General features: G+C 50.4%; 1 protein-coding gene across 1 annotated transcript in view; it reads left to right on the top strand.

The window, feature by feature from the left end:
* Nucleotides 1-22,963, top strand: part of dnah1 (dynein, axonemal, heavy chain 1) — a 1,119,271-nt gene that overhangs the window by 302,969 nt on the left and 793,339 nt on the right. The window contains exon 18 of the mRNA XM_072472076.1: nt 17,764-17,919. Coding sequence (XP_072328177.1) covers nt 17,764-17,919 — 156 coding nt within the window. The remainder of the gene's footprint in view (nt 1-17,763; nt 17,920-22,963) is intronic.

Below are 22,963 nucleotides of genomic sequence, written 5' to 3'. Positions count from 1 at the left end.
CCGCGTGGGGGCTGATTCGCAGACATTCCAGCATGATTCGGAGCTCCATGTCCTTAAAAGTTTGCGTAATAAATTGTAGCACAATCAATCACTCATGAGGCGAGACGAGAAGGAGTCGAACGATGGCTTTATTACGCAGACTTGTTCCCCAGCAGCGCAGTTACAGTATGTGGCTGCTGGGAGAACCCGGGCTCTTATACTCCGCCGTACTGGGTGGAGTCAGCAGGAGGCTGATCCAATCGGGATCCAGTGTCTATCTACCAATAGCCTCTCGGCATCCCAGGGTACCTTAGTACCCCTAATACATACCACCACAATTGGAAAGGTCGGGAAAACCTTCATTGCAAAATCTCGAACCTGCAGGTACCTAAACCCTTCCCCCTTCGCCAACCCGTACTTCTCTCCCAGCTCCTCCAAGCTCGCAAATCATCCCCCAAGAAACAGATCCTTCAATTCCTTAATCACCCTCTCGCCCCATCGCTGAAACCTCACATCCATCCTCCCCGGCTCAAACCCATAACCCAATGCATTTTATAAATTCCTCTGGACTCGCAGGGGATTCTTACAACTTATTGCTCCTCCCCACCTCCATTGCTTGGAAAGATAAACTGTCCAGAACTTCAGTCATGACCAATTCCTCAGCCAGTGGCCCCGATCTATAGAGACCCCGATAGAACGATGCAAAAGTTGGATTAACCTGTGGAGGGGTTTAAACTAGACTGCCGCTCGAGTTGCTTACCTGTGCGATCTCTCGGGAAGCCGCCTGCTGTTTAAGCTGAAGAGCTAAAAGGCGACTGGCCTTCTACCGTATTCATAAAACATGCCCCTCGAGCTTCACAGCTGATCCACCATTCGGTCCGTTGATAATAGCTCGAATTATGTTTGCAACTTTTTCCTACTTGCCAACAACTGTGGGGTTGGGGCAAGCGTGTACAAGTGGTTCACCTCAAGAATGGAATCCACCAGCCTTTCTCGGCTGCTCCGCTGTCGCTGTCTTCACCATGTGCACTTTGTAGGAGATAATCTCGCACCTGATGACCACCTTTTTAAAAAATATATATATTAACGTTTTTTTTTAAATATATATATTTTATTCAAAAATTTTTTGGCCAAACAAAACAATACAAAGGTTTTCCTCTTTACACCAGTAAAACAGTATAAATAACAGTGGCTGTTTTTAACAAATAAATAAATAATATATAAACTAAATGGCAACTGCCCTATCCAAAATAATAACTCTCCAAAAATAAAATCAAACAATCCAATATACATAGCCTAATACAAATATTTATACAAAAACACCCCTGAGGACCCGCCCGGGCCCTCCCCCCCCTCCCCCCCCCCCCTCCCCCCTGGTTTGCTGCTGTTACCTTCCCATTTCCTCTATCGTCCTGCGAGGTAGTCAATGAACGGTTGCCACCGCCTGGTGAACCCTTGAGCCGAACCCCTTAGTGCAAACTTTATCCGTTCTAATTTTATAAACCCTGCCATGTCATTTATCCAGGTCTCCACGCCCGGGGGTTTGGCTTCCTTCCACATAAGCAATATCCTTCGCCGGGCTACTAGGGACGCAAAGGCCAAGACATCAGCCTCTTTCGCCTCCTGCACTCCCGGCTCTTCTGCAACCCCGAATATAGCCAACCCCCAGCTTGGCTCGACCCGGACCCCCACCACCTTCGAAAGCACCTTTGCCACCCCCACCCAGAACCCCTGTAGTGCCGGACATGACCAAAACATGTGGGTGTGGTTTGCTGGGCTTCTCGAGCATCTCCCACACCTATCCTCTACCCCGAAAAATTTACTGAGCCGTGCTCCGGTCATATGCGTCCTGTGTAAAACCTTGAATTGTATCAGGCTTAGCCTGGCGCACGAGGACGACGAGTTTACCCTTCGTAGGGCATCAGCCCACAGCCCCTCCTCAATCTCTTCCCCCAGCTCTTCTTCCCATTTCCCCTTCAGCTCATCCACCATGATCTCCCCCTCGTCCCTCATTTCCCTGTATATATCCGACACCCTACCATCCCCCACCCATGTCCCTGAGATCACTCTATCCTGAACCTCCTGCGTCGGGAGCTGCGGGAATTCCCTCACCTGTTGCCTCGCAAAAGCCCTCAGTTGCATGTACCGAAATGCATTCCCTTGGGGCAACCCATATTTTTCCGTCAGCGCTCCCAGACTCGCAAACGTCCCGTTTATGAACAGATCTCTCAGTTGCACAACCCCAGCTCTTTGCCATGCTCCAAATCCCCCATCCATTCTCCCCAGGACAAACCTATGGTTGTTTCTTATCGCGGACCACACCGAGGCTCCCGTCCTTCCCCTATGTCGTCTCCACTGCCCCCAAATTTTTAGTGTTGTCACCACCACTGGACTTGTGGTGTATTTCTTCGGGGAGAACGGCAACGGCGCCATCACCATTGCTTGTAGGCTGGTTCCCTTGCAGGACGCCATCTCCATTCTCTTCCACGCCGCTCCCTCCCCTTCTCCCATCCACTTACACACCATTGAGATATTGGCGGCCCAGTAGTATTCACTTAGGCTCGGTAGTGCCAGCCCCCCCCTATCCCTGCTACGCTGCAAGAACCCCCTCCTCACTCTCGGGGTCTTCCCGGCCCACACAAAACTCATGACACTTTTCTCAATTCTCTTGAAAAAAGCCTTCGTGACCATCACCGGAAGGCACTGAAACACAAAGAGGAATCTCGGGAGGACTACCATTTTGACTGCCTGCACCCTACCCACCAATGACAGGGGCACCATGTCCCATCTCTTAAAATCCTCCTCCATCTGTTCCACTAATCTTGTTAGATTAAGCCGGTGTAAGGTTCCCCAACTCCTGGCCATCTGAATCCCTAAGTACCGGAAATCTCTTGTCACCTTCCTCAGCGGTAAGTCATCTATTCCCCTGCTCTGCTCCCCCGGATGCACCACAAACAGCTCACTCTTACCCATATTCAATTTGTACCCCGAAAATTCCCCAAACTCCCTGAGTGTCTGCATTATCTCAGGCATCCCCTCCACTGGGTCCGCAACATACAGCAATAAATCATCTGCATACAAGGATACCCGGTGTTCTTCTCCTCCCCTGAGCACTCCCCTCCACTTCCTGGAGCCCCTCAGTGCTATGGCCAGGGGCTCAATCGCCAATGCAAACAGTAACGGAGACAGGGGACACCCCTGTCTCGTCCCTCTATGAAGACGGAAGTAATCACATCTCTGTCTGTTCGTGACCACGCTCGCCACCGCGGCCCTATACAGCAGCTGTACCCATCCGATATACCCTTCTCCAAAACCAAATCTCCTCAGCACCTCCCACAGATAATCCCACTCCACTCTGTTGAATGCTTTCTCGGCGTCCATCGCCACCACTATCTCCGCCTCCCCCTCTGGTGGGGGCATCATCATTACCCCTAGCAACCTCCGTATGTTCGTGTTCAGCTGTCTCCCCTTAACGAACCCAGTTTGATCCTCGTGGACCACCCCGGGGACACAGTCCTCTATCCTCGTCGCCATCACCTTGGCCAAGAGCTTAGCATCTACATTTAAAAGGGAAATGGGCCTGTAGGACCCACACTGCAGCGGGTCTTTTTCCTTCTTCAAAAGGAGCGATATCGTTGCCTCCGACATAGTCGGGGGCAGCTGCCCCCTTTCCCTAGCCTCATTAAAAGTTCTCGTCAGAAGCGGGGCCAGTAAGTCCATATACTTCCTATAAAATTCCACCGGGAATCCGTCCGGTCCCAGGGCCTTCCCCGCCTGCATGCTCCCAATCCCTTTTACCACCTCCTCCATCTCAATCTGTGCTCCCAGTCCTGCCCTCTCCTGCTCCTCCACCTTAGGGAATTCCAGCTGATCCAAGAAACACATCATTCCCTCCTTCCCTTCCGGGGGCTGAGCCTTATATAACCTCTCATAAAATGCCTTGAACACCCCGTTCACTCTCTCCATTCCCCGTTCCATCTCTCCCTCCTCATCTCTCACCCCACCTATCTCCCTCGCTGCTCCCCTCTTCCTCAATTGGTGGGCCAGTAGCCGACTCGCCTTCTCTCCATACTCATACTGTACACCCTGTGCCCGCCTCCACTGTGCCTCTGCCTTACCCGTGGTCAGCAGGTCAAATTCCACATGTAGTCTTTGTCTTTCCCTGTACAGTCCCTCCTCCGGTGCCTCAGCATATTGCCTGTCCACCCTCAACAGTTCTTTCAGCAATCGCTCCCTTTCTTTACCCTCTTGCTTCCCGTTATGTGCCCTTATGGATATCAGTTCCCCTCTAACCACCGCCTTCAACTCCTCCCAGACCACTCCCACCTGAACCTCTCCATTGTCATTAAGCTCCAAGTACCTTTCTATGCACCCCCTCACCCTTAAACATACCCCCTCATCCGCCAATAAGCCCATATCCATTCTCCAGAGTGGGTGCTGTTCTTTTTCCTCTCCTACCTCCAGGTCTACCCAATGTGGAGCGTGGTCCGAAATAGCTATGGCTGTATATTCCGTCCCTGTCACCTTCGGAATCAGTGCCCTTCCCAAGACAAAAAAGTCTATCCGTGAGTATACTTTGTGGACATGGGAGAAAAATGAGAACTCCTTACTCCTAGGCCTACTAAATTTCCAGGGGTCTACCCCTCCCATCTGCTCCATGAAGTCCTTGAGCACCCTGGCCGCTGCCAGCCTCCTCCCGGTCCTGGACCTCGATCGGTGCAGCCCTGGATCAAGCACAGTATTGAAATCTCTCCCCATTACCAACTTTCCCGCCTCCAGGCCCGGGATACGTCCCAACATACACCTCATAAAATTTGCATCATCCCAGTTCGGGGCATATACGTTCACCAGAACCACCGCCTCCCCTTGCAATCTGCCACTCACCATCACATATCTACCCTCACTATCCGCCACTATGGTCTTTGCCTCAAACAGTACCCGTTTCCTCACCAAGATAGCCACCCCCCTGTTCTTCGCATCCAAACCCGAATGAAACACCTGCCCCACCCATCCTTTACGTAGTCTGACCTGGTCTATCAGTTTCAGATGCGTCTCCTGCAACATAACCACATCTGCCTTTAATTTCTTTAGGTGTGCGAGTACCCGTGCCCTTTTAAACGGCCCGTTCAGCCCTCTCACGTTCCACGTGATCAGCCGGGTTGGGGGGCTCTTTACCCTCCCCCCTTGTCGACTAGCCATCCCCTTTTTTAACCCAGCTCCTCACCTGGTTCCCACGTATCCATGTATCCCCCGATGGCACCCTCACGCCTTGACCACCCCATCCCATAACAGCTCCCCCTTCTCCTTAGCAGCAGTAACCCAGTTAACCCCCGCCTCCCCCCCCCCTCCGCTAGATCCCTTCCTAGCGTAGTTGCACCCCCCATGTTGCTCCCAGAAGTCAGCGAACTCTGGCTGACCTCGGCTTCCCCCCTTGTTCTCGGCCCCCACTGTGCGAGGCCCCCTCCTTCCTGCGTCTCTGTTCCCGCCATAATTACCATAGCGCGGGAACAAAGCCCGCGTTTCCCACTCGGCCCCACCCCTAATGACCGGCGCCCACAGTTCCTCATACTTCCCCCCCCCCCCAACATGGGGAAGAGAGAAAAGTTACAGGATCGCAAGATTAACAAACTGAAAAATCATCTCCCCCCCCCCTTTTTCCCTCGCCCCACATAATCACCCCACCACTTTGTCCCTAAAGTTCTTTCTCTCGCCAGACTATTCCATCTTCTTGTCCACAATGAATGTCCACGCCTCTTCTGCCGTCTCAAAGTAGTGGTGCTTCCCTTGGTGTGTGACCCACAATCTTGCCGGTTGTAACATTCTAAACTGGATCTTCTTTTTGTGAAGCACAGAGGGGCAAGGTTTAGAGTAGATGTACGAGGCAAGTTTTTTACGCAGAGGGTAGTGGGTGCCTGGAACTCGCTACCGGAGGAGGTGGTGGAAGCAGGGACGATAGTGACATTTAAGGGGCATCTTGACAAATACATGAATTGGATGGGAATAGAGGGATACGGACCCAGGAAGTGTAGAAGATTGTAGTTTAGTCGGGCAGCATGGTCGGCACGGGCTTGGAGGGCCGAAGGGCCTGTTCCTGTGCTGTACATTTCTTTGTTCTTTGTTGTAGCCCGATTAAAATTTGCCCTCCTTCTCGCCACCTCCGCACTCCAATCCTGGTATACGCGGATCACCGCGTTCTCCCACCTGCAGCTCCGAGTTTTCTTCGCCCATCTTAGGACCATCTCTCTGTCATTATAGCGGTGAAACCTCACCACTATGGCTCGCGGTATTTCTCCTGCCCTTGGTCTTCGCGCCATAACTCGATAAGCTCCCTCCACCTCCAAAGGGCCCGTCGGGGCCTCTGATCCCATTAGCGAGTGAAGCATCGTGCTCACATATGTCCCGACGTTCGCCCCTTCTATGCCTTCGGGAAGACCCAGAACCCTTAAATTCTCCCTCCTCGAATTATTCTCGCGTACTTCCAGCCTTTCCACACACCTTTTGTGCTGCGCCTCGTGCGGCTCTGTCTTCACCACCAGGCCCTGTATTTCGTCTTCATTTTCAGTAGCCTTTGCCTTCACGACCCGAAGCTCCTGCTCTTGGGTCTTCTGCTCCTCCTTTAGCCCTTCAATCGCCTGTAATATCGGGGCCAACAATTCCTTCTTCAATTCCTTTTTCACCTCTTCCACACAGTGCCGCAGGAAGTCTTGTTGGTCTGGGCCCCATAACAAACGGCCACCTTCCGACGCCATCTTGCTTTGAGCTTGCCTTCCTTGCCGCTGCCCCAGAGGATCCTCCGCAATCCGGCTGCTATCCTCTCCTTTATCCATGCGTGTCCGGGGGGATTCCCTTCTAGTTTACCGCACAGTGCTTTTAGCCGTTTAAATTGCCGTTGGGGCTCCTATTAAGAGCCCAAAAGTCCGTTCCACCAGGAGCTGCCGAAACGTGCGACTTAGCTGGTCATCGCCGCACCCGGAAGCCTTATTAAAGTTTTTTAACACAATTTTTCTCCTTTACAAACAATAACCCCCCCCCTCGTAAAAAAACAAGAAATCGCGCAGAGCAAGATATATACATGGCAAAATGATATACTTACACAGCTTTGTACACTGGCCCTCACCCGTACGTGCCAGTTTCCCCAACCCTTCATGTTATCTCTTGCTCATCCACCCTCTCAGGCAGTCCCCCCTTTCCCCTCCCCCTTCCCCCCCCCTCCCAGGCTGTTCCCCCCCCCCCCCCCCACCAAGGTTGCTGCTGCTGCTGACCGACCTTCCTCTAACTCTCCGCGAGATAGTCTAGGAACGGTTGCCACCGCCTGTAGAACCCCTGCGCAGACCCTCTCAAGGCGAACTTAATCCTCTCCAACTTTATGAACCCAGCCATATCATTTATCCAGGCCTCCAGGCTGGGGGGCTTCGCCTCCTTCCACATTAGCAAGATCCTTTGCCGGGCTACTAGGGACGCAAAGGCCAGAATGCCGGCCTCTTTCGCCTCCTGCACTCCCGGTTCGTCCACTACTCCAAATATTGCTAGCCCCCAGCTTGGCTTGAACTGGACTTTCACCACCTGAGATATTGCTCCCGCCACTCCTCTCCAGAACCCCTCCAGTGCCGGGCATGACCAAAACATATGGACATGGTTCGCCGGGCTCCCTGAGCACCTTCCACATCTGTCCTCTACCCCAAAGAACTTACTCAACCTCGCCCCCGTCAAGTGCGCTCTGTGGACTACCTTAAATTGTATCAGGCTGAGCCTGGCACATGAGGAGGAGGAATTAACCCTACCTAGGGCATCAGCCCACAGACCTTCCTCGATCTCCTCCCCCAGCTCCTCCTCCCATTTACTCTTCAACTCTTCTACCAGCGCTTCCCCCTCTTCTTTCAACTCCTGGTGTATTTCCGACACCTTGCCCTCCCCGACCCATACACCCGAGATCACCCTATCTTGAACTTCTTGTGCCGGGAGCAACGGGAATTCCCTCACCTGTCGCCTCACAAAAGCCCTCACCTGCATATATCTAAAGGCATTTCCCGGGGGTAACTCAAACTTCTCCTCCAGTGCCCCTAGGCTCGCAAACGTCCCGTCGGTGAACAGGTCCCCCATTCTTCCAATCCCCGCCCGATGCCAGCTCTGGAACCCCCCGTCCATCTTCCCCGGGACAAACCGGTGGTTACCACTGATCGGGGACCACACCGATGCTTCCATTGCACCCCGGTGCCGTCTCCACTGGCCCCAGATCCTTAGCGTTGCCGCCACCACCGGGCTCGTGGTATACTTTGTCGGCGAGAGCGGCAGCGGTGCCGTCACCAACGCCCCCAGGCTCGTTCCTTTACAGGACGCCATCTCCATCCTCTTCCATGCCGCCCCTTCTCCCTCCATAACCCACTTGCGGATCATCGCTACATTTGCTGCCCAGTAGTAGCTCCCCAGGTTTGGCAGCGCCAACCCTCCTCGGTCCCTACTGCGTTCCAGGAACCCTCTCCTTACTCTCGGGGTCTTATTCGGCCACACAAACCCCATAATACTCCTGCCTACTCTCTTAAAAAAGGCCTTAGTGATCATGATGGGAAGGCATTGAAACACAAACAGAAACCTCGGAAGGACCACCATTTTGACCGACTGCACTCTACCCGCCAGCGAGAGCGGTAACATGTCCCATCTTTTGAAATCTTCCTCCATTTGCTCCACCAACCTCGTCAGATTCAGTTTATGTAGGGTCCCCCAACTCCTGGCTATCTGGATCCCCAGATACCAAAAGCTCCCCTCCGCCCTCCTCAACGGTAGGTCCCCTATCTCTCTTTCTTGGTCCCCCGCCTGTAATACAAAGAGCTGACTCTTCCCTACATTGAGCTTATAGCCCGAAAACTCCCCAAACTCCCTTAGAGTCTGCATGACCTCCACCATCCCCTCCATTGGATCCGCCACGTACAGCAACAGGTCATCCGCATATAGCGACACCCGATGCTCTTCTCCCCCTCGGACCACCCCCCTCCATTTATTAGACTCCCTCAATGACATGGCCAATGGTTCGATCGCCAGTGCGAACAACAGGGGGGACAGGGGGCACCCCTGCCTCGTCCCTCGGTACAGTCGAAAGTACTCCGACCTCCGCCGGTTCGTCACTACACTCGCCATCGGGGCTCTGTAAAGGAGCTTAACCCAATTGATAAACCCTACCCCGAACCCAAACCTACGCAGCACCTCCCAGAGGTACTCCCACTCTACTCGGTCAAAGGCCTTCTCCGCGTCCATAGCTGCCACTATCTCTGCCTCTCCCTCCTCCGATGGCAACATTATCACGTTTAAGAGCCGCCGCACATTGGTGTTTAGTTGCCTGCCCTTTACAAATCCCGTCTGGTCCTCGCGGATTACCCCCTGGACACAGTCCTCGATCCTCGTGGCCAGCACTTTTGCCAGCAACTTCCCTGATGACCACCTTAACAGCTTCCCACAGCCTAGAATGTGAGATTAACTCACTTTCATTCAATTTTATATAGTCCAAATGACAGTGGACATGAGTTCACAAAATTTCTTGTCCGCTAATAATGTCGTGTCTAACCTCCATGGTGGATGCTGGGAGGGAACTGACTCTTGTGCCAAAACAACAAAGCACGGGGCATGGTCCGAAATCACAATTGCTGAGTACTCAGCAGCCATCACAGAAAAGATGAGAGACCTATCCTCTGCAACAAAATAGATCCGCGAGTATACCTGATGGACGTGCAAGAAAAGTGAAAAATCTTTGTCACATAGGTGCAAAAAGCACCAAGGCTCTACCCCCCTACACCTGGTTCATGAAAACCAGCAGAGCTCTGGTCACCCCTGATGGAGTCAGAGATTTGAACTTGGACCAATCCATACCAGGATTCAGAACACAGTTTAGGCCCCCAACCAAAATGAACTGATGCAAATCTAAATCGGGGAGTAAGACCAGCAGATTATTAATAGAATTTGTGTTGTACCAGTTTGGGGCATAGATATTAACTAGAACCACCAGAGTGCCTACCAGAGAGTCACAGGCAATAACATGCCTGCCATTGGGGTCAACAAAGATCTCAGAGGCAGAAAACTGAACCCTTTTATTCGTTAATATTGACGTACCCCTGGCCTTACTTCCAAATCCGAATGAAAGACTTGTTCTACTCACCCCTTCCACAGCTTTGCCTGGTCCCTGACGCACAAATGAGTCTCTGCAAAAACACCACATTGGAACTAAAATCTTATGATGAGCAAACACTCTTGAGCATTTCATTTTTTAAAAATATTTTTATTCTCTTTTTTCACATTTTCTTCAAAATTTACACCCAACGGCAACGAATACAATGTCAATCCCCTTATTAACAACAATGATCCCATCCTCCCACCAATCCCCAAACAACAGCCCGCATGTCAACACAAACATCAAATAAAAAAACAAAAAGGAATCAGGAATCGCCCATAATCACCATCAACATACACCGTCAACCCCCCCCCCCCCAACCGCCCTGCCAATATTCAAGGCCATCCAATCCCCGAAAGTGTACAATGAATGACGCCCATGTATTGTAGAATCCGCCCACGTCCCTCCCAGAATCCTCCACTCCACTTCCTCTCGAAAGCACCTCACCTAGTATTGGTCTCCTCCCCCAACCTTTCACACCTCCAAGGCTCATCGAAACATGTTCTACCAGGCTCTGATGGTCACATCCCCTCCCCATACCATACACTCGTTCACTGGCCAGCTTAAACTAGCCCGTGTGGAGGCCCCTGCCCAGGCCTCACTGTAGCGCAACAATTACTCACTCAAGTCGAGAAGTGATGAAGTCAATTGAGGCTTTATTAAGCAAGACTTGTTCCCCAGCAGCTCAGTAACAGAATGCGGCTGCTGGGAGAACTCGAGCTCTTATCCTCTGCCTTCAGGGCGGAGCCAGCAGGTGGCAGATCCAACCAGGACCCGAGACCTGTCAGCCAATAGCCTCTCGGCTTCACAGGTACCGTACTACCCCTAATACATACCACCACATTCACCCCTTGTTAAAAAAGAACCCGGCGGGGTGGTGGTTCGCATGGTGGTAGGGGTTTACAAGACTGGTCCTGGAACAAATTTCGTGCAGTGGCTATGCATTTAGCCCAACAGTTAACTATGTACAGGTTGTCAGAATTATTTACAAGTTTTTTTTTTGTGTGTCACGTGGATTCCACGAGTCGAGCGGGTGCCCTGGTCGTCCTTGTCGATCGCCTCAGCCCTAGTGGTGGTGCAGGTGCTGGCTCGGGCACTGTCGTCTCTGGGAGTGTTGCGCTGTTCGTCCCTGTTTCTTTACTCCTGGGCGGGCACAGGAGGAGGACCGATCCACCCGGGAAGGGAGCGGTCGTGGGGTGCGCCGGTGGCAGGGAGGGGGTGATCGGTGTTGGGAGTGTGTGTGTGTTTCCAGCGGGCGCCAGGTCCCGTAGGGAGACCGTGTCCTGTCGGCTGTCAGGGTACGCCACGTAGGCGTACTGAGGGTTTGCGTGGAGAAGGTGAACCCTCTTGATCAACGGATCCGATTTGTGCGCCCGCACATGTTTTCTGACCAAGATGTGTCCTGGGGCTGCCAGCCAGGTTGGCAGCGACGTTCCGGAGGAGGACTTCCTAGGGAAGACAAGGAGGCGCCCGTGAGGCGTTTGGTTAGTGGTGGTACACAGCAGCGACCGGATGGAGTGGAGGGCATCCGGGAGGACTTCCTGCCACCGGGAAACTGGGCGATTTCTGGACCGTAGGGCCAGTAGGACGGTCTTCCAGACCGTTCTCCCTCTCTACCTGACCGTCCCCCCGGGGGTTGTAGCTGGTCGTCCTGCTCAAGGCAATGCCCTTGCTGAGCAGGAACTGACGCAGGTCGTCGCTCATGAAGGAGGACCCCCTGTCGCTATGGATGTACGCGGGGAAACCGAATAGTGTAAAGATGGTGCCGAGGGCTTTAATGACTTTGGCCGCTGTCATGTCGGGGTAGGGGATGGCAAAGGGGAAACGGGAGTACTCGTCCACCACGTTCAGGAAATATGCGTTGCGGTCGGTGGAGGGGAGGGGGCCTTTGAAATCCAAACTGAGGCGTTCAAAGGGACGGGAAGCCTTTATCAGGTGCGCTCTATCTGGCCTGAAAAAGTGCGGTTTGCACTCTGCGCAGATTTGGCAGTTCCTGGTGGCTGTACGGACCTCCTCAACAGAGTAGGGGAGGTTGCGGGACTTCACAAAATGGTAGAATCAAGTGACCCCCGGCTGGCAGAGGTCCTCGTGGAGGGCTTGGAGGCGGTCTACTTGTGCGTTGGCACATGTGCCGCGGGATTGGGCATCGGACGGCTCGTTCAGCTTTCCGGGACGATACAAGATCTCATAGTTCTAGGTGGAGAGCTCAATCCTCCACCTCAAGATCTTGTCATTCTTAATTTTGCCCCGCTGCGCATTATCGAACATAAAGGCTACCGACCGTTGGTCAGTGAGGAGAGTGAATCTCCTGCCGGCCAGGTAATGTCTCCAATGTCGTACAGCTTCCACTATGGCTTGGGCTTCCTTTTCCACGGAGGAGTGGCGGATTTCTGAGGCGTGGAAGGTCTGGGAGAAAAAGGCCACGGGTCTGCCCGCTTGGTTGAGAGTGGCCGCCAGAGCTACATCGGATGCGTCGCTCTCGACCTGGAAGGGGAGGGACTCGTCGATTGCGTGCATCGTGGCCTTTGCGATATCCGCTTTGATGCGGCTGAAGGCCTGGCGGGCCTCTGTCAACAGGGGGAAGGTAGTGGACTGGATCAACGGGCGGGCCTTGACTGCGTACTGGGGAACTGGGCGTAATACGAAAAGAAGCCCAGGCAGCGTTTCAGGGCTTTGGAGCAGTGGGGGAGGGGAAATTCCATAAGGGGGCGCATGCGTTCGGGGTCAGGGCCTATCACTCCATTGCGCACTATGTACCCCAGGATGGCCAGACGGTTGGTGCTAAAAACGCATTTTTCATCGCTGTAGGTGAGGTTCAGGGCGTTAGCGGTCTGGAGGAATTTGCGGAGGTTGGCGTCGTGGTCCTGCTGGTCATGGCCGCAGGTGGTTACATTGTCGAGGTATGGGAACGTGGCCCGCAACCCGTGCTGGTCAACCATTCGGTCCATCTCCCGTTGGAAGACCGAGACTGCGTTCGTGACGCCGAATGGGACCCTTAAAAAGTGGTAGAGCCGCCCGTCTGCCTCGATGGCCGTGTACTTGCGGTCACTCGGTGGATGGGAAGCTGGTGGTATGCGGACTTGAGGTCCACGGTGGAAAAGACCTTGTACTGTGCAATCCGATTGACCATGTCGGATATGTGGGGGAGAGGGTACGCATCGAGATGCGTGTACCTATTGATGGTCTGACTATAGTCTATGACCATCCTCTGCTTCTCCCCGGTCTTCACAACTACCACCTGGGCTCTCCAGAGACTATTGCTGGCCTGGATTATGCCTTCCTTCAGCAGCCGCTTGATTTCAGACCGGATAAACGTCCGATCCTGGGCTCTGTATCGTCTGCTCCTAATGGCGACGGGTTTGCAATCCGGGGTGAGGTTCGCAAACAAGGAAGTCGGTTCAACCTTAAGGGTCGCGAGGCTGCAGATAATGAGTGGGGGTATTGGGCCGCCGAATTGGAACGTTAGGCTCTGGAGGTTACACTGGAAATCTAACCCCAAGAGAGTGGGAGCGCAGAGTTGGGGAAGGACATAAAGCCTATAATTCTTAAACTCCCTCCCTTGCACCGTTAGGTTCACGATGCAGAACCTTTTGATCTCTACGGAATGGGATCCCGCTGCCAGGAAAATCTTTTGGGTGCTCGGACGAATAGAAAGAAAACAGCGTCTTACCGTATCCGGGTGGATAAAACTTTCCGTGCTCCCAGAGTCGATTAGGCATGGCGTCTCGTACCCGTTGACCAGCACCGTTGTCGTTGCCGTATGGAGCGTCCGGGGCTGCGATTGGTCCAGGGTCACCAAAGCCAGTCTTGGTTGCTGCATCATGGCGCTTTCTTCCGACCCCGTGGAGCTGTCTATGCTGGGGTCCTTGGCTTTTACAAATAGTTGAGCGGGCCGGGCACCGCTGCCGGGGGTGTTTTGCCTGCCCGCAAAAATAGCAGCGGGGCCCACCAGGATGGTCTGATGCTCTAGCCGCGCAGGCTTGCGGGGGGGAGGGGGTGCCGGGGAGTCGGTCGCAACGGGGGTCCACGGAGCCCAAGGGGCTGCCGTGCGGTCAGGGCCGTAGGCGCGGGCATTTTGTGAGGCCACATCGAGGGAGGCCGCAAGGGCCCGTGCCTCTGTGAGTCCTAACGAGTCTCTCTCTAACAGTCTTTGGCAAATTTGAGAAGAAGTCATACCTGCCACAAAAGCATCCCTGATTAGGAGCTCCGTGTGCTCGTTTGCGCTCACCGACGGGCAGTTGCGGTTCCTCCACAAAATCAACAGCCGCTGTAGAACTCGTCGAGCGATTCTCCGGGGATTTGCCGTCTCGTCGCGAGTTGGTGGCGTGCATAGACCTGGTTTATGGGCCGAATGTAGACTCCTTTCAGCATGGCGAGCGCCGTCGGGAAATCCTCTGCGACTTCGATGAACGTGTAGATCTCCGGGCTCACCCTGGAATGCAGGACCTGCATTTTCTGATCTTCCATGGTACGGCCGGGGGCCGTTTGAAGGTAACCTTCGAAGTATGCTAGCCAGTGTTTAAACACGGCCGCCGAGTTTGCTGCATGGGGGCTACCCCTAATACATACCACCACACTCACTCCCTTCCAATCCCTTCCCCAAGGGTCTGGTTTAGCACAGTGGGCTAAATAGCTGGCTTGTAAAGCAGACCAAGGACAGCAGCGGGGGTTCAATTCCCGTCCAGCCTCCCCGAACAGGCACCGGAATGTGGCAACTAGAGGCTTTTCACAGTAACTTCATTTGAAGACTACTTTTGACAAGCGATTTTCATTTCATTCCCCCCTGCTCGGTCCCAGGAAAACAAAAAAATCCCCTTTAACACATAACCCCAGTGTAAACACACAAACCCCAAAGAACCATCATTGCAAAAGAAAATCCAACTCTTACCTTGTCCAAATAAGCAACGTCAACTCATTTAGCACATAAACAAAATGCAGTGAAAAATATAGTCCCATACACTCCTCCACACCCCCTACCCTCAGTTCGAGACCAATCCTCAGTCCCATTTCTCACTTCTGCCCAGTCCTTCTGCCTTCACAAACTCTTCCGTGGCTTCCACCGTCTCAAAATAAAGTTTTGGGGATTTGTAGGTCACCCTCAACTTAGCTAGGCACACAACAGTCTTGACCTTTTCACTGGGCCATTCAATTTCCTGATGTTCCAGATGACCAAACAAATTGGAGGTCTCCCACCCCCCTCTCAATCCGGAGTCAGCCATTTCCACCAAGAGATATTACCCGAAAGATACGTAAAAAGTACAGCAACCAAGCCCACCAAGATGGCCACCAAACCAAATCCCAAGACTAAACAAAGAAAAATCTGCATGCACCGTCAACAAATTACTCCCACCCTCCACCACCACCCTCCCCCCCCCCCTTGTTCTCGCCCTCTATTACAATCCCACCCAAATACACATAAAGATAACAACAAGACAAACATAAAGAACTAAAATCTACTTCTAACAAACCTAAACAAAAATAGAACTTAAAGTTCATTATCTAAAAAACTACTATAATGAGCTGCAGCCAAACCTTGGAAACCATTCCCGTTAGCTAACTCTGAGGTTAGCTGGGAGGATCCCAACTAGAGTTAAGAAAAATGATTACGAATAACAAAAAATACTATAACCCCATAAACCATTGTACTCTGACAGGGAGCTATATATTTTCATAACAAACGGAACAGAACCCCCCAAACCTAAGCCTAAACTGTAAAAATTCAACCCAAACAAGAACAGGAAAATGCAAGAATAAACATGGAACCCCAACAATTCAATATTCCCGTCCCCAACACCCAAAACCTCAATCATACCGTGCCCAACCTGTGTTTCTTAACAAAGGAGTCCGCCTCTCCAGTACATTAAATAAATAGAGCTTTCCACCGAAAGTCACTCTTAGCCCAACCGGGAACACCACACCGAACCGGACTCCACTTTTGTTCTGGGAAGCCTTGACGTTATTGAACACAGCCTGTTCTTCGCTCGCTCTGCTCCCATACCTTGCTAAAATCTGATGGCGTGGCCTTTCCATTTGAAGTCTCGATGCTCCTTCGCCCGTTTCAGAATCTGCTCTTTCTCGTTGAAGCTAAGGAACTTCACTATTACCGCACGCGGTGGATCCTTTGGAGAGGCCTCTGATGGAGTGTATTGTGGGCTCGGTCCAACTCAGGAAGAATGCGAGCCCACCCTCCCCCACCATCTTACCAAACATCTCTGGAAAGTCTTCAATGGGCATTGAGCCTTCCATTCCCCTCTGGCAGCACCACAATTTGAATGTTTTGCCTCCTGGACCGATTCTCTAGATCATTCACCTTGACCTTCAATGATTTATTTGCTTCAGCCACCAACAATATCTCCACGTCCAGTGAGGCAATCTGATTATTGTTTCTTTTAAGCACCACTTCCATATCTTTTATTGTGGCTCACAGTTGTGGCTTTCACAGTTTCATTGATCTTTTCCAGAGCCGCTCAGATTGGGGCCAAGACCTCCTACATTGATTTCCGGAGGTCCTCCAACACAACCCGCCAGTGTTTATCAAATCCTTCTCCAAGGTACTCAAATGCACCTTGGCTGTTAGTAGTGTGGCCAGAGCCCCAGAGGCTGCCTCCGCCATTTTATCTGTCAACGAACTCTGAGAGGTCTCCAGCTCTGTCGACAAACCTCTACTGTCCATCTTCTTTTCCCTGACCTTTCTGGGCATTTCAATCATATCGGATCCTTATTCCATTAATTATGTGGGCTTTCAAAAGAAAATACCCCCTGAAACTGAGAAAAGGGCAAAAAGTGCAGTACTGTAGCGGGAGCCACCTCCTATGTGACTTTCCCTACATTATTCCACCAGAAATCAGGTCATTTTAGTGTTAACGTGTTACTTGGGATTTGAAAAACTGCCTCTATTCCAGAATCAGCAAATTTTCACTTGTGAACTTCCAACGCCCTACTCGTTTGGGTTCTAAATTTAGTCAAAGAATTTTGCCATCAGTGTAATAACATTAATGACTGGCATGGATAAGATGCCTTTAATGCTGCAAAATATCCCAAGGTGATTCACAGAAATGTTATTCGACAAAAAAAAACATCATATCGAAGATAGAGGCACTGTTGAAAGTTTGGGTTTTAAGGACTGAGTGGTGGAGAAGTGCAGGCAGAGAATTAGCGCTTAGGGCCTCAATGACTCATGGCACGGCTGTAAATGGCAGGGTGAAAAGGATTTCAACATGCACGAGAGGTCAGAGTTAGAAGGACGCAGGAGAAATTTACAAAGTTAAGGATAGGACACAGACTGCTCGCAACAGATTTGACCCTGAGCTGAGCTTCCAACCCTACATCACCTCCATCCGTCTCTACAGCTCTCCTTAAAATCAATCTTTTTGATCAAGTTTTTAGTCACCCATCCTAATTGTTCAGTTATCCTCTTGTGAAGTGTCTTGGGACATATTCCAATGCATCAGAGGCTATGTAAGTGCCAGTTGTTGTTGTTTATATGCATTGGACTAGGGACGGAACAGTGTAGAGTGCAAATTTGCAACGGTTACCGCTGTTGAGCATTAATCCTCAGTACACTATTATATTGGAGACTAATGTAGAGACTATGTACCTAATGATCTTATGAAACTTTTATATTTTAGATGGTGGTTGCTGGATTTTCTGCTTATACTGATATGCATCGTGCACATGAAATCGGCAATGAGGTGAGACGAATCCACAAACAGTTGGTGGAGTCCCAGCATTTAGCACAGCTCTATAACAGCAGAGAAAGACTCTTCGAGCTGCCTGTCACTAATGTGAGTATTGTTCAATCAAACACTGGGATAGGGATAATGGGTATGATTTTGAATTGAGGGGAATGACTAGTGGTCTCAACTATTCACAATATTTATTAATAACATAGAAAGTCATATATCTGAGCTCATCAATGACCAAGATTGGGATGGCATAGCAAGTAGTGTAGAAGGGAGAATAAAATTACAAAGGCACATTGATGGATTAAATGAGAGGTGAAGGGGAGATGGTGCTGTAATGATAATGTCACTGTACTAGTAACCCAGAACTAATGCTCTGGGGACACATGTTCAAATCACATCATGGCAGCTGGCTGAATTCAAATTCAATTCATAAAAAATTCTGGAATTGGAAGCTGACCTCAGGTTAGGTGGATTGGACATGCTAAATTGCCCTTAGGTTAGATGGGGTTGCTGGATTATGGGGATAGGGTGGAGGTGTGGGCTTAAGTAGGGTGTTCTTTCCAAGGGCCGGTGCAGACTCGATGGGCCGAATGGCCTCCTTCTGCACTGTAAACTCTATGATTCTATGAGTCATTTGGCTCTGCCAGTCCTGGCGGCTTCCCATTGTCTGCACCATGATGTCGACACCCTCAGCAATACTCCTCAGTGACTGGGCCACACTCTAGTCTCGGAAGTGTTTACCTGTGCCTTGGACACGTCCCTCAGCGACTGGGACATGATGTCGAGGCCTTCAACCATGGTCGTCACAGACTGAGCCATGCCTTGGGCACCACCACTCAAGACACGGAGCTTGCGTTCCTGGTTTTCCATGGCGATTGCCACCCTAGCAGTGTTTGCCTCGGTGCTATGCATTGTCGGCAACATCTCCTGCGAACGAAGCCATTGGGACTCCTCCAATCGGCTATGCAGTCGCTGAAATGTACCTGACATCCCCTCAAGGGTGGTCTCAAGGACTTTAAACCAGCAAGTGGGGGGAAGGGAAGGATGACACTACGGGAAGTAAAATTGTTAATGGGAAGTAAAGCAGAAGGTTAGCATATGGGAAGGTTAGTTCAACAATAATGAAAGTTATGAAAAAAGATAAAGGGAAGAACTCAGGAGATGTTATTAATGGAGCTGTTAAGATTCAAAAAGAAGGTATTAAAACTAGCATAAAGACACTTTACCTGAATGCTCGTAGCATTCGAAACAAGATAAATGAGTTAACGTCACAAATCATCGCGAAAATGTAAGATTTAGTGGCCATTACAGACACATGGTTGCAGGATGGTCACGATTGGGAGTTAAATATCCAGGGGTATTAGACTATTCGGAAGGACAGGCAGGAAGGTAAGGGAGGTGGTGTAGCACTGATATTTAAGGATGTCATCAGGGTGGTAGTGGGAGATGATATAAGTTCTATAGAGAAAAAGGTTGAATCCATTTGGGTAGAAATTAGAAATCGTAAGGAGTAAAGGTCACGGATCGGCGTAGTCTTTTGGCCACAAAATAATAACATCACAGCGGAACGGGCAATAAACAAAAAAGTAACTGATGCATGTCAAAGCAGTACGGCAATTATTGCGAATTTTAATCTGCATGTTGATTGGTCAAACCACGTCACTCCTTGAGGAGGAGTTCATAGATTGTATCTGCGATGGTTTTCTCGAACAGTATGTAATGGGACCTGTGAGGGAGCAAGTTATCCTAGATTTGGGCCTGTGTAATTTAAAAAAAATAAAAAATTTAGAGTACGCAATTCATTTTTTCCAATTAAGGGGCAATTTAGTGTGGCCAATCCACCTAACCTGCACATCTTTGGGTTGTGGGGCCGAAACCCACGCAAACACGGGGAGAATGTGCAAACTCCACACGGACAGTGACCCAGAGCTGGGATCGAACCTGGGACCTCGGCGCCGTGAAGCAGCAGGGCTAATCCACTGTGCCACCGTGCTGCCCTGGTCCTGTGTAATGAAGCAGGATTAATTAATGATCTCATAGTTAGGGATCCTCTCGGAAAGAGTGATCATAAATCTGAATTTAAAATACAGATGGAGTGTGAGAAAGTAAAATCGAATACCGGTGTTTTGTGCTTAAACAAAGGAGACGACAATGGGATGAGGGAGGAGTTGGCTAGGGTAGATTGGAAGCAAAGACTTTGTGGTGGGACAATTGAGGAGCAGTGGAGGACTTTCAAAGAGATTTTTCACAGTGCTCAGAAAAAGTATGTACCAGTGAAAAGGAAGGACTGTCGGAAAAAGGATAATCAACCATGGATATCTAAAGAAATAAAGGATGGTATCAAATTGAAAGAAAAGGCATCCAAAATGGCAAAGATTAGTGGGAATCTAGAGGATTTGGAAATCTTTAAAGGTCAACAGAAAGCCGCATAAAAGGCTATAAAGAAAAGTAGTAAGATAGACTATGAGAGTAAACTAGCTCAGAATATAAAAACAGACTGCAAATTTTTCTACAAATACATGAAACAGAAGAGTAGCTAATGTAAACATTGATCCTTTAGAGGATGAGAAGGGATTTAATAATGGGAAATGAGGAAATGTCTGAGGCATTGAACAGGTAATTTGTGTTGGTCTTCACAGTGGAAGGCACAAATAACATGCCAATAATTGTTGGCAAGGAGGCTATGGCAGGTGAGGACCTAGAAATGATCATTATCACTAAGGAGGTAGTGTTGGAGAAGCTAATGGGGCAAATCTCCTGGCCCTGATGGTATGCATCCCAGGGCACTAAAAAAGGTGGCGGGGGAAATAACAAATGCGCTTGTGATAATTTACCAAAATTCATTGGGCTCTGGGGCGGTTCCGGCAGATTGGAAATCAGCAAATGTGACGCCACAGTTTAAAAAAGGAAGTAGACAAAAGGCTGGTAACTATAGGCTGGTTAGCTTAACTTCTGTAGTGGGGAAAATGCTTGAATCTGTTGTTAAGGAAGAAATAGCGAGATATCGGGTTAGAAATTGTCCCATTGGGCAGACGTAGCATGTGTTCATGAAAGCCAGGTCATGTTTGACTAATTTAGTGGAATTCTTTGAGGACATTAGGAGCGGGGTGGACAACGGGGAACCATTGGATGTGGTGTATCTGGATTTCCAGAAGGCATTCAACAAGGTGCCGCACAAAAGGCTGCTGCATAAAATAAAGGTGCATGGCGTTACGGGTATATATTAGCATGGATAGAGGATTGGTTAACTGACAGAAAGCAAAGAATGGGGATAAATAAGCGTTTTTCTGGTTGGCGATCAGTGGCTAGTGGTGTGCCTCAGGGATCAGTGTTGGGTTCTCAATTATTCACAATTTACATAGATGATCTGGAGTTGGGGACCATGTGTAATGTGTCAAAGTTCGCAGATGACACTAAGATGAGTGGTAGAGCCAAGTGTGCAGAGGACACTGAAAGTCTGCAGAGGGATATAGATAGTTTAAATGAGTGGGCAAAGGTCTGGCAGATGGAGTTCAATGTTGATAAATGTGAGATCATCCATTTTGGTAGGAGTAACAGCAAAATTGACTATTATTTAGATGGTAAAAAATTGCAGCATGCTGCTGCGCAGAGGGACCTGGGTGTTCTTGTGCCTAAATCACAAAACGTTGGTTTGCAGGTGCAGTAACTAATTAAGAAGGCAAATGGAATTTTGTCCTTCATCGCAAGAGGGATGGAGTTTAAAAGCAGGGAAGTTATGTTGCAGCTGTACAGGGTGCTGATGAGGCAACACCTGGAGTACTGTGTACAGTTTTGGTCTCCTTACTTGAAAAAGGATGTACTGGCACTGGAGGGTGCAGAAGAGATTCATTAGGTTGATTCCGGAGTTGAGAGGATTAGCTTATGAGGAGAGACTAAGTAGACTCGGACTATACTTATTGGAATTTAGAAGAATGAGGGGGGAACCTTATAGAAACATATACAATTATGAAGGGAATAGATAGGATAGAAGCAGGGAGGTTATTTCCATTGACGGGTGAAACTAAAACTAGGGCCATAGCCTCAAAATAAGGAGGAACAGATTTTGGGCTGAGTTGAGGAGGGACCTCTTCACCCAAAGGGTCATGAATCTGTGGCATTCCTTGCCCAGTGAAGCAGTTGAGGCTACCTCATTAAATGTTTTTAAGGCAAAGGTAGACAGATTTTTGAACAGTAAAGGAAGAAAAGGCTACGGTGAGCAGGTGGGTAAGTGGAGCTGAGTCCACAAAACAATCAGCCATGATCTTATTGAATGGCGGAGCTGGCTCGAGGGGTCAGATGGCCTACTCCTGCTCCTAGTTCCTACATTCTTATGTTCCTTGAATGGCACAGTTCTAGCCTATCATCTGCATCAGCTCTGGGAGAACCTTGTCCAGCTGCTCGGTATCTGACTGGGATCCAGCTGAATCCTGGGACCCATCAGACCTCCGACTGCTGTCTCCCTTTAATGTGCCTGGCTCCTGTGCATCAACAACTGCCTGGTGGTCACCAGATTGTACCTCAGAAGCCTGTCCACTAATGCCACCCACTGAGGTGTGTGGCTCTGCACTGGTGGAAGGTGGGGGTGATAGCTATGATGCCTCAATGATGGTCTCCTCAGAGCTCTCCTTCGAGATGGTCTCATGGGTGGTGGGGGGAAGTGCGAGCGACTCCGGATACCCCGGCCCCATCAGATGGTGATCGTATGAGACAATGGACATGGGATCAGTGGGTGGGAAGGATCATTTGTTTGACATGAACAACCCACTTGAGACAGACTATCTCGGTGAAGGGACAGTGGATCCTCACCTCTGTGGCGCAGGCCAACCTCGTTGTCAGTGACTGCTCTCTCTCCGGTCAACCTTGTGATCTCCAGGGCTGAGTTGAGGAGGGACCTCATGGAGGGTGAGGACTCGGAACTCTGGGACAACAATCCCTGCCTTGGCCCTTTTTGGCTGATTGTGGGCTATCTTCTCATGCGGGGACAAAGAGAGGGCATTGTGAGCCGCATATTTGATGGGTCAGTTGGGTCTATAGTCTATCATAGAATTTACAGTGCAGTAGGAGGCCATTCGGCCCATTGAGTCTGCACAGGCTCTTGGAAAGAGCACCCTACTTAACCCCACGCCTCCACCCTTTCCCCATA

The sequence above is a fragment of the Scyliorhinus torazame genome, chromosome 13 (assembly GCF_047496885.1).
Source record: "Scyliorhinus torazame isolate Kashiwa2021f chromosome 13, sScyTor2.1, whole genome shotgun sequence".
NCBI lineage: Eukaryota > Metazoa > Chordata > Chondrichthyes > Carcharhiniformes > Scyliorhinidae > Scyliorhinus > Scyliorhinus torazame.
Note: the sequence above shows the minus strand (reverse complement) of the source record. Positions and strands in the feature narration are given on the sequence as shown.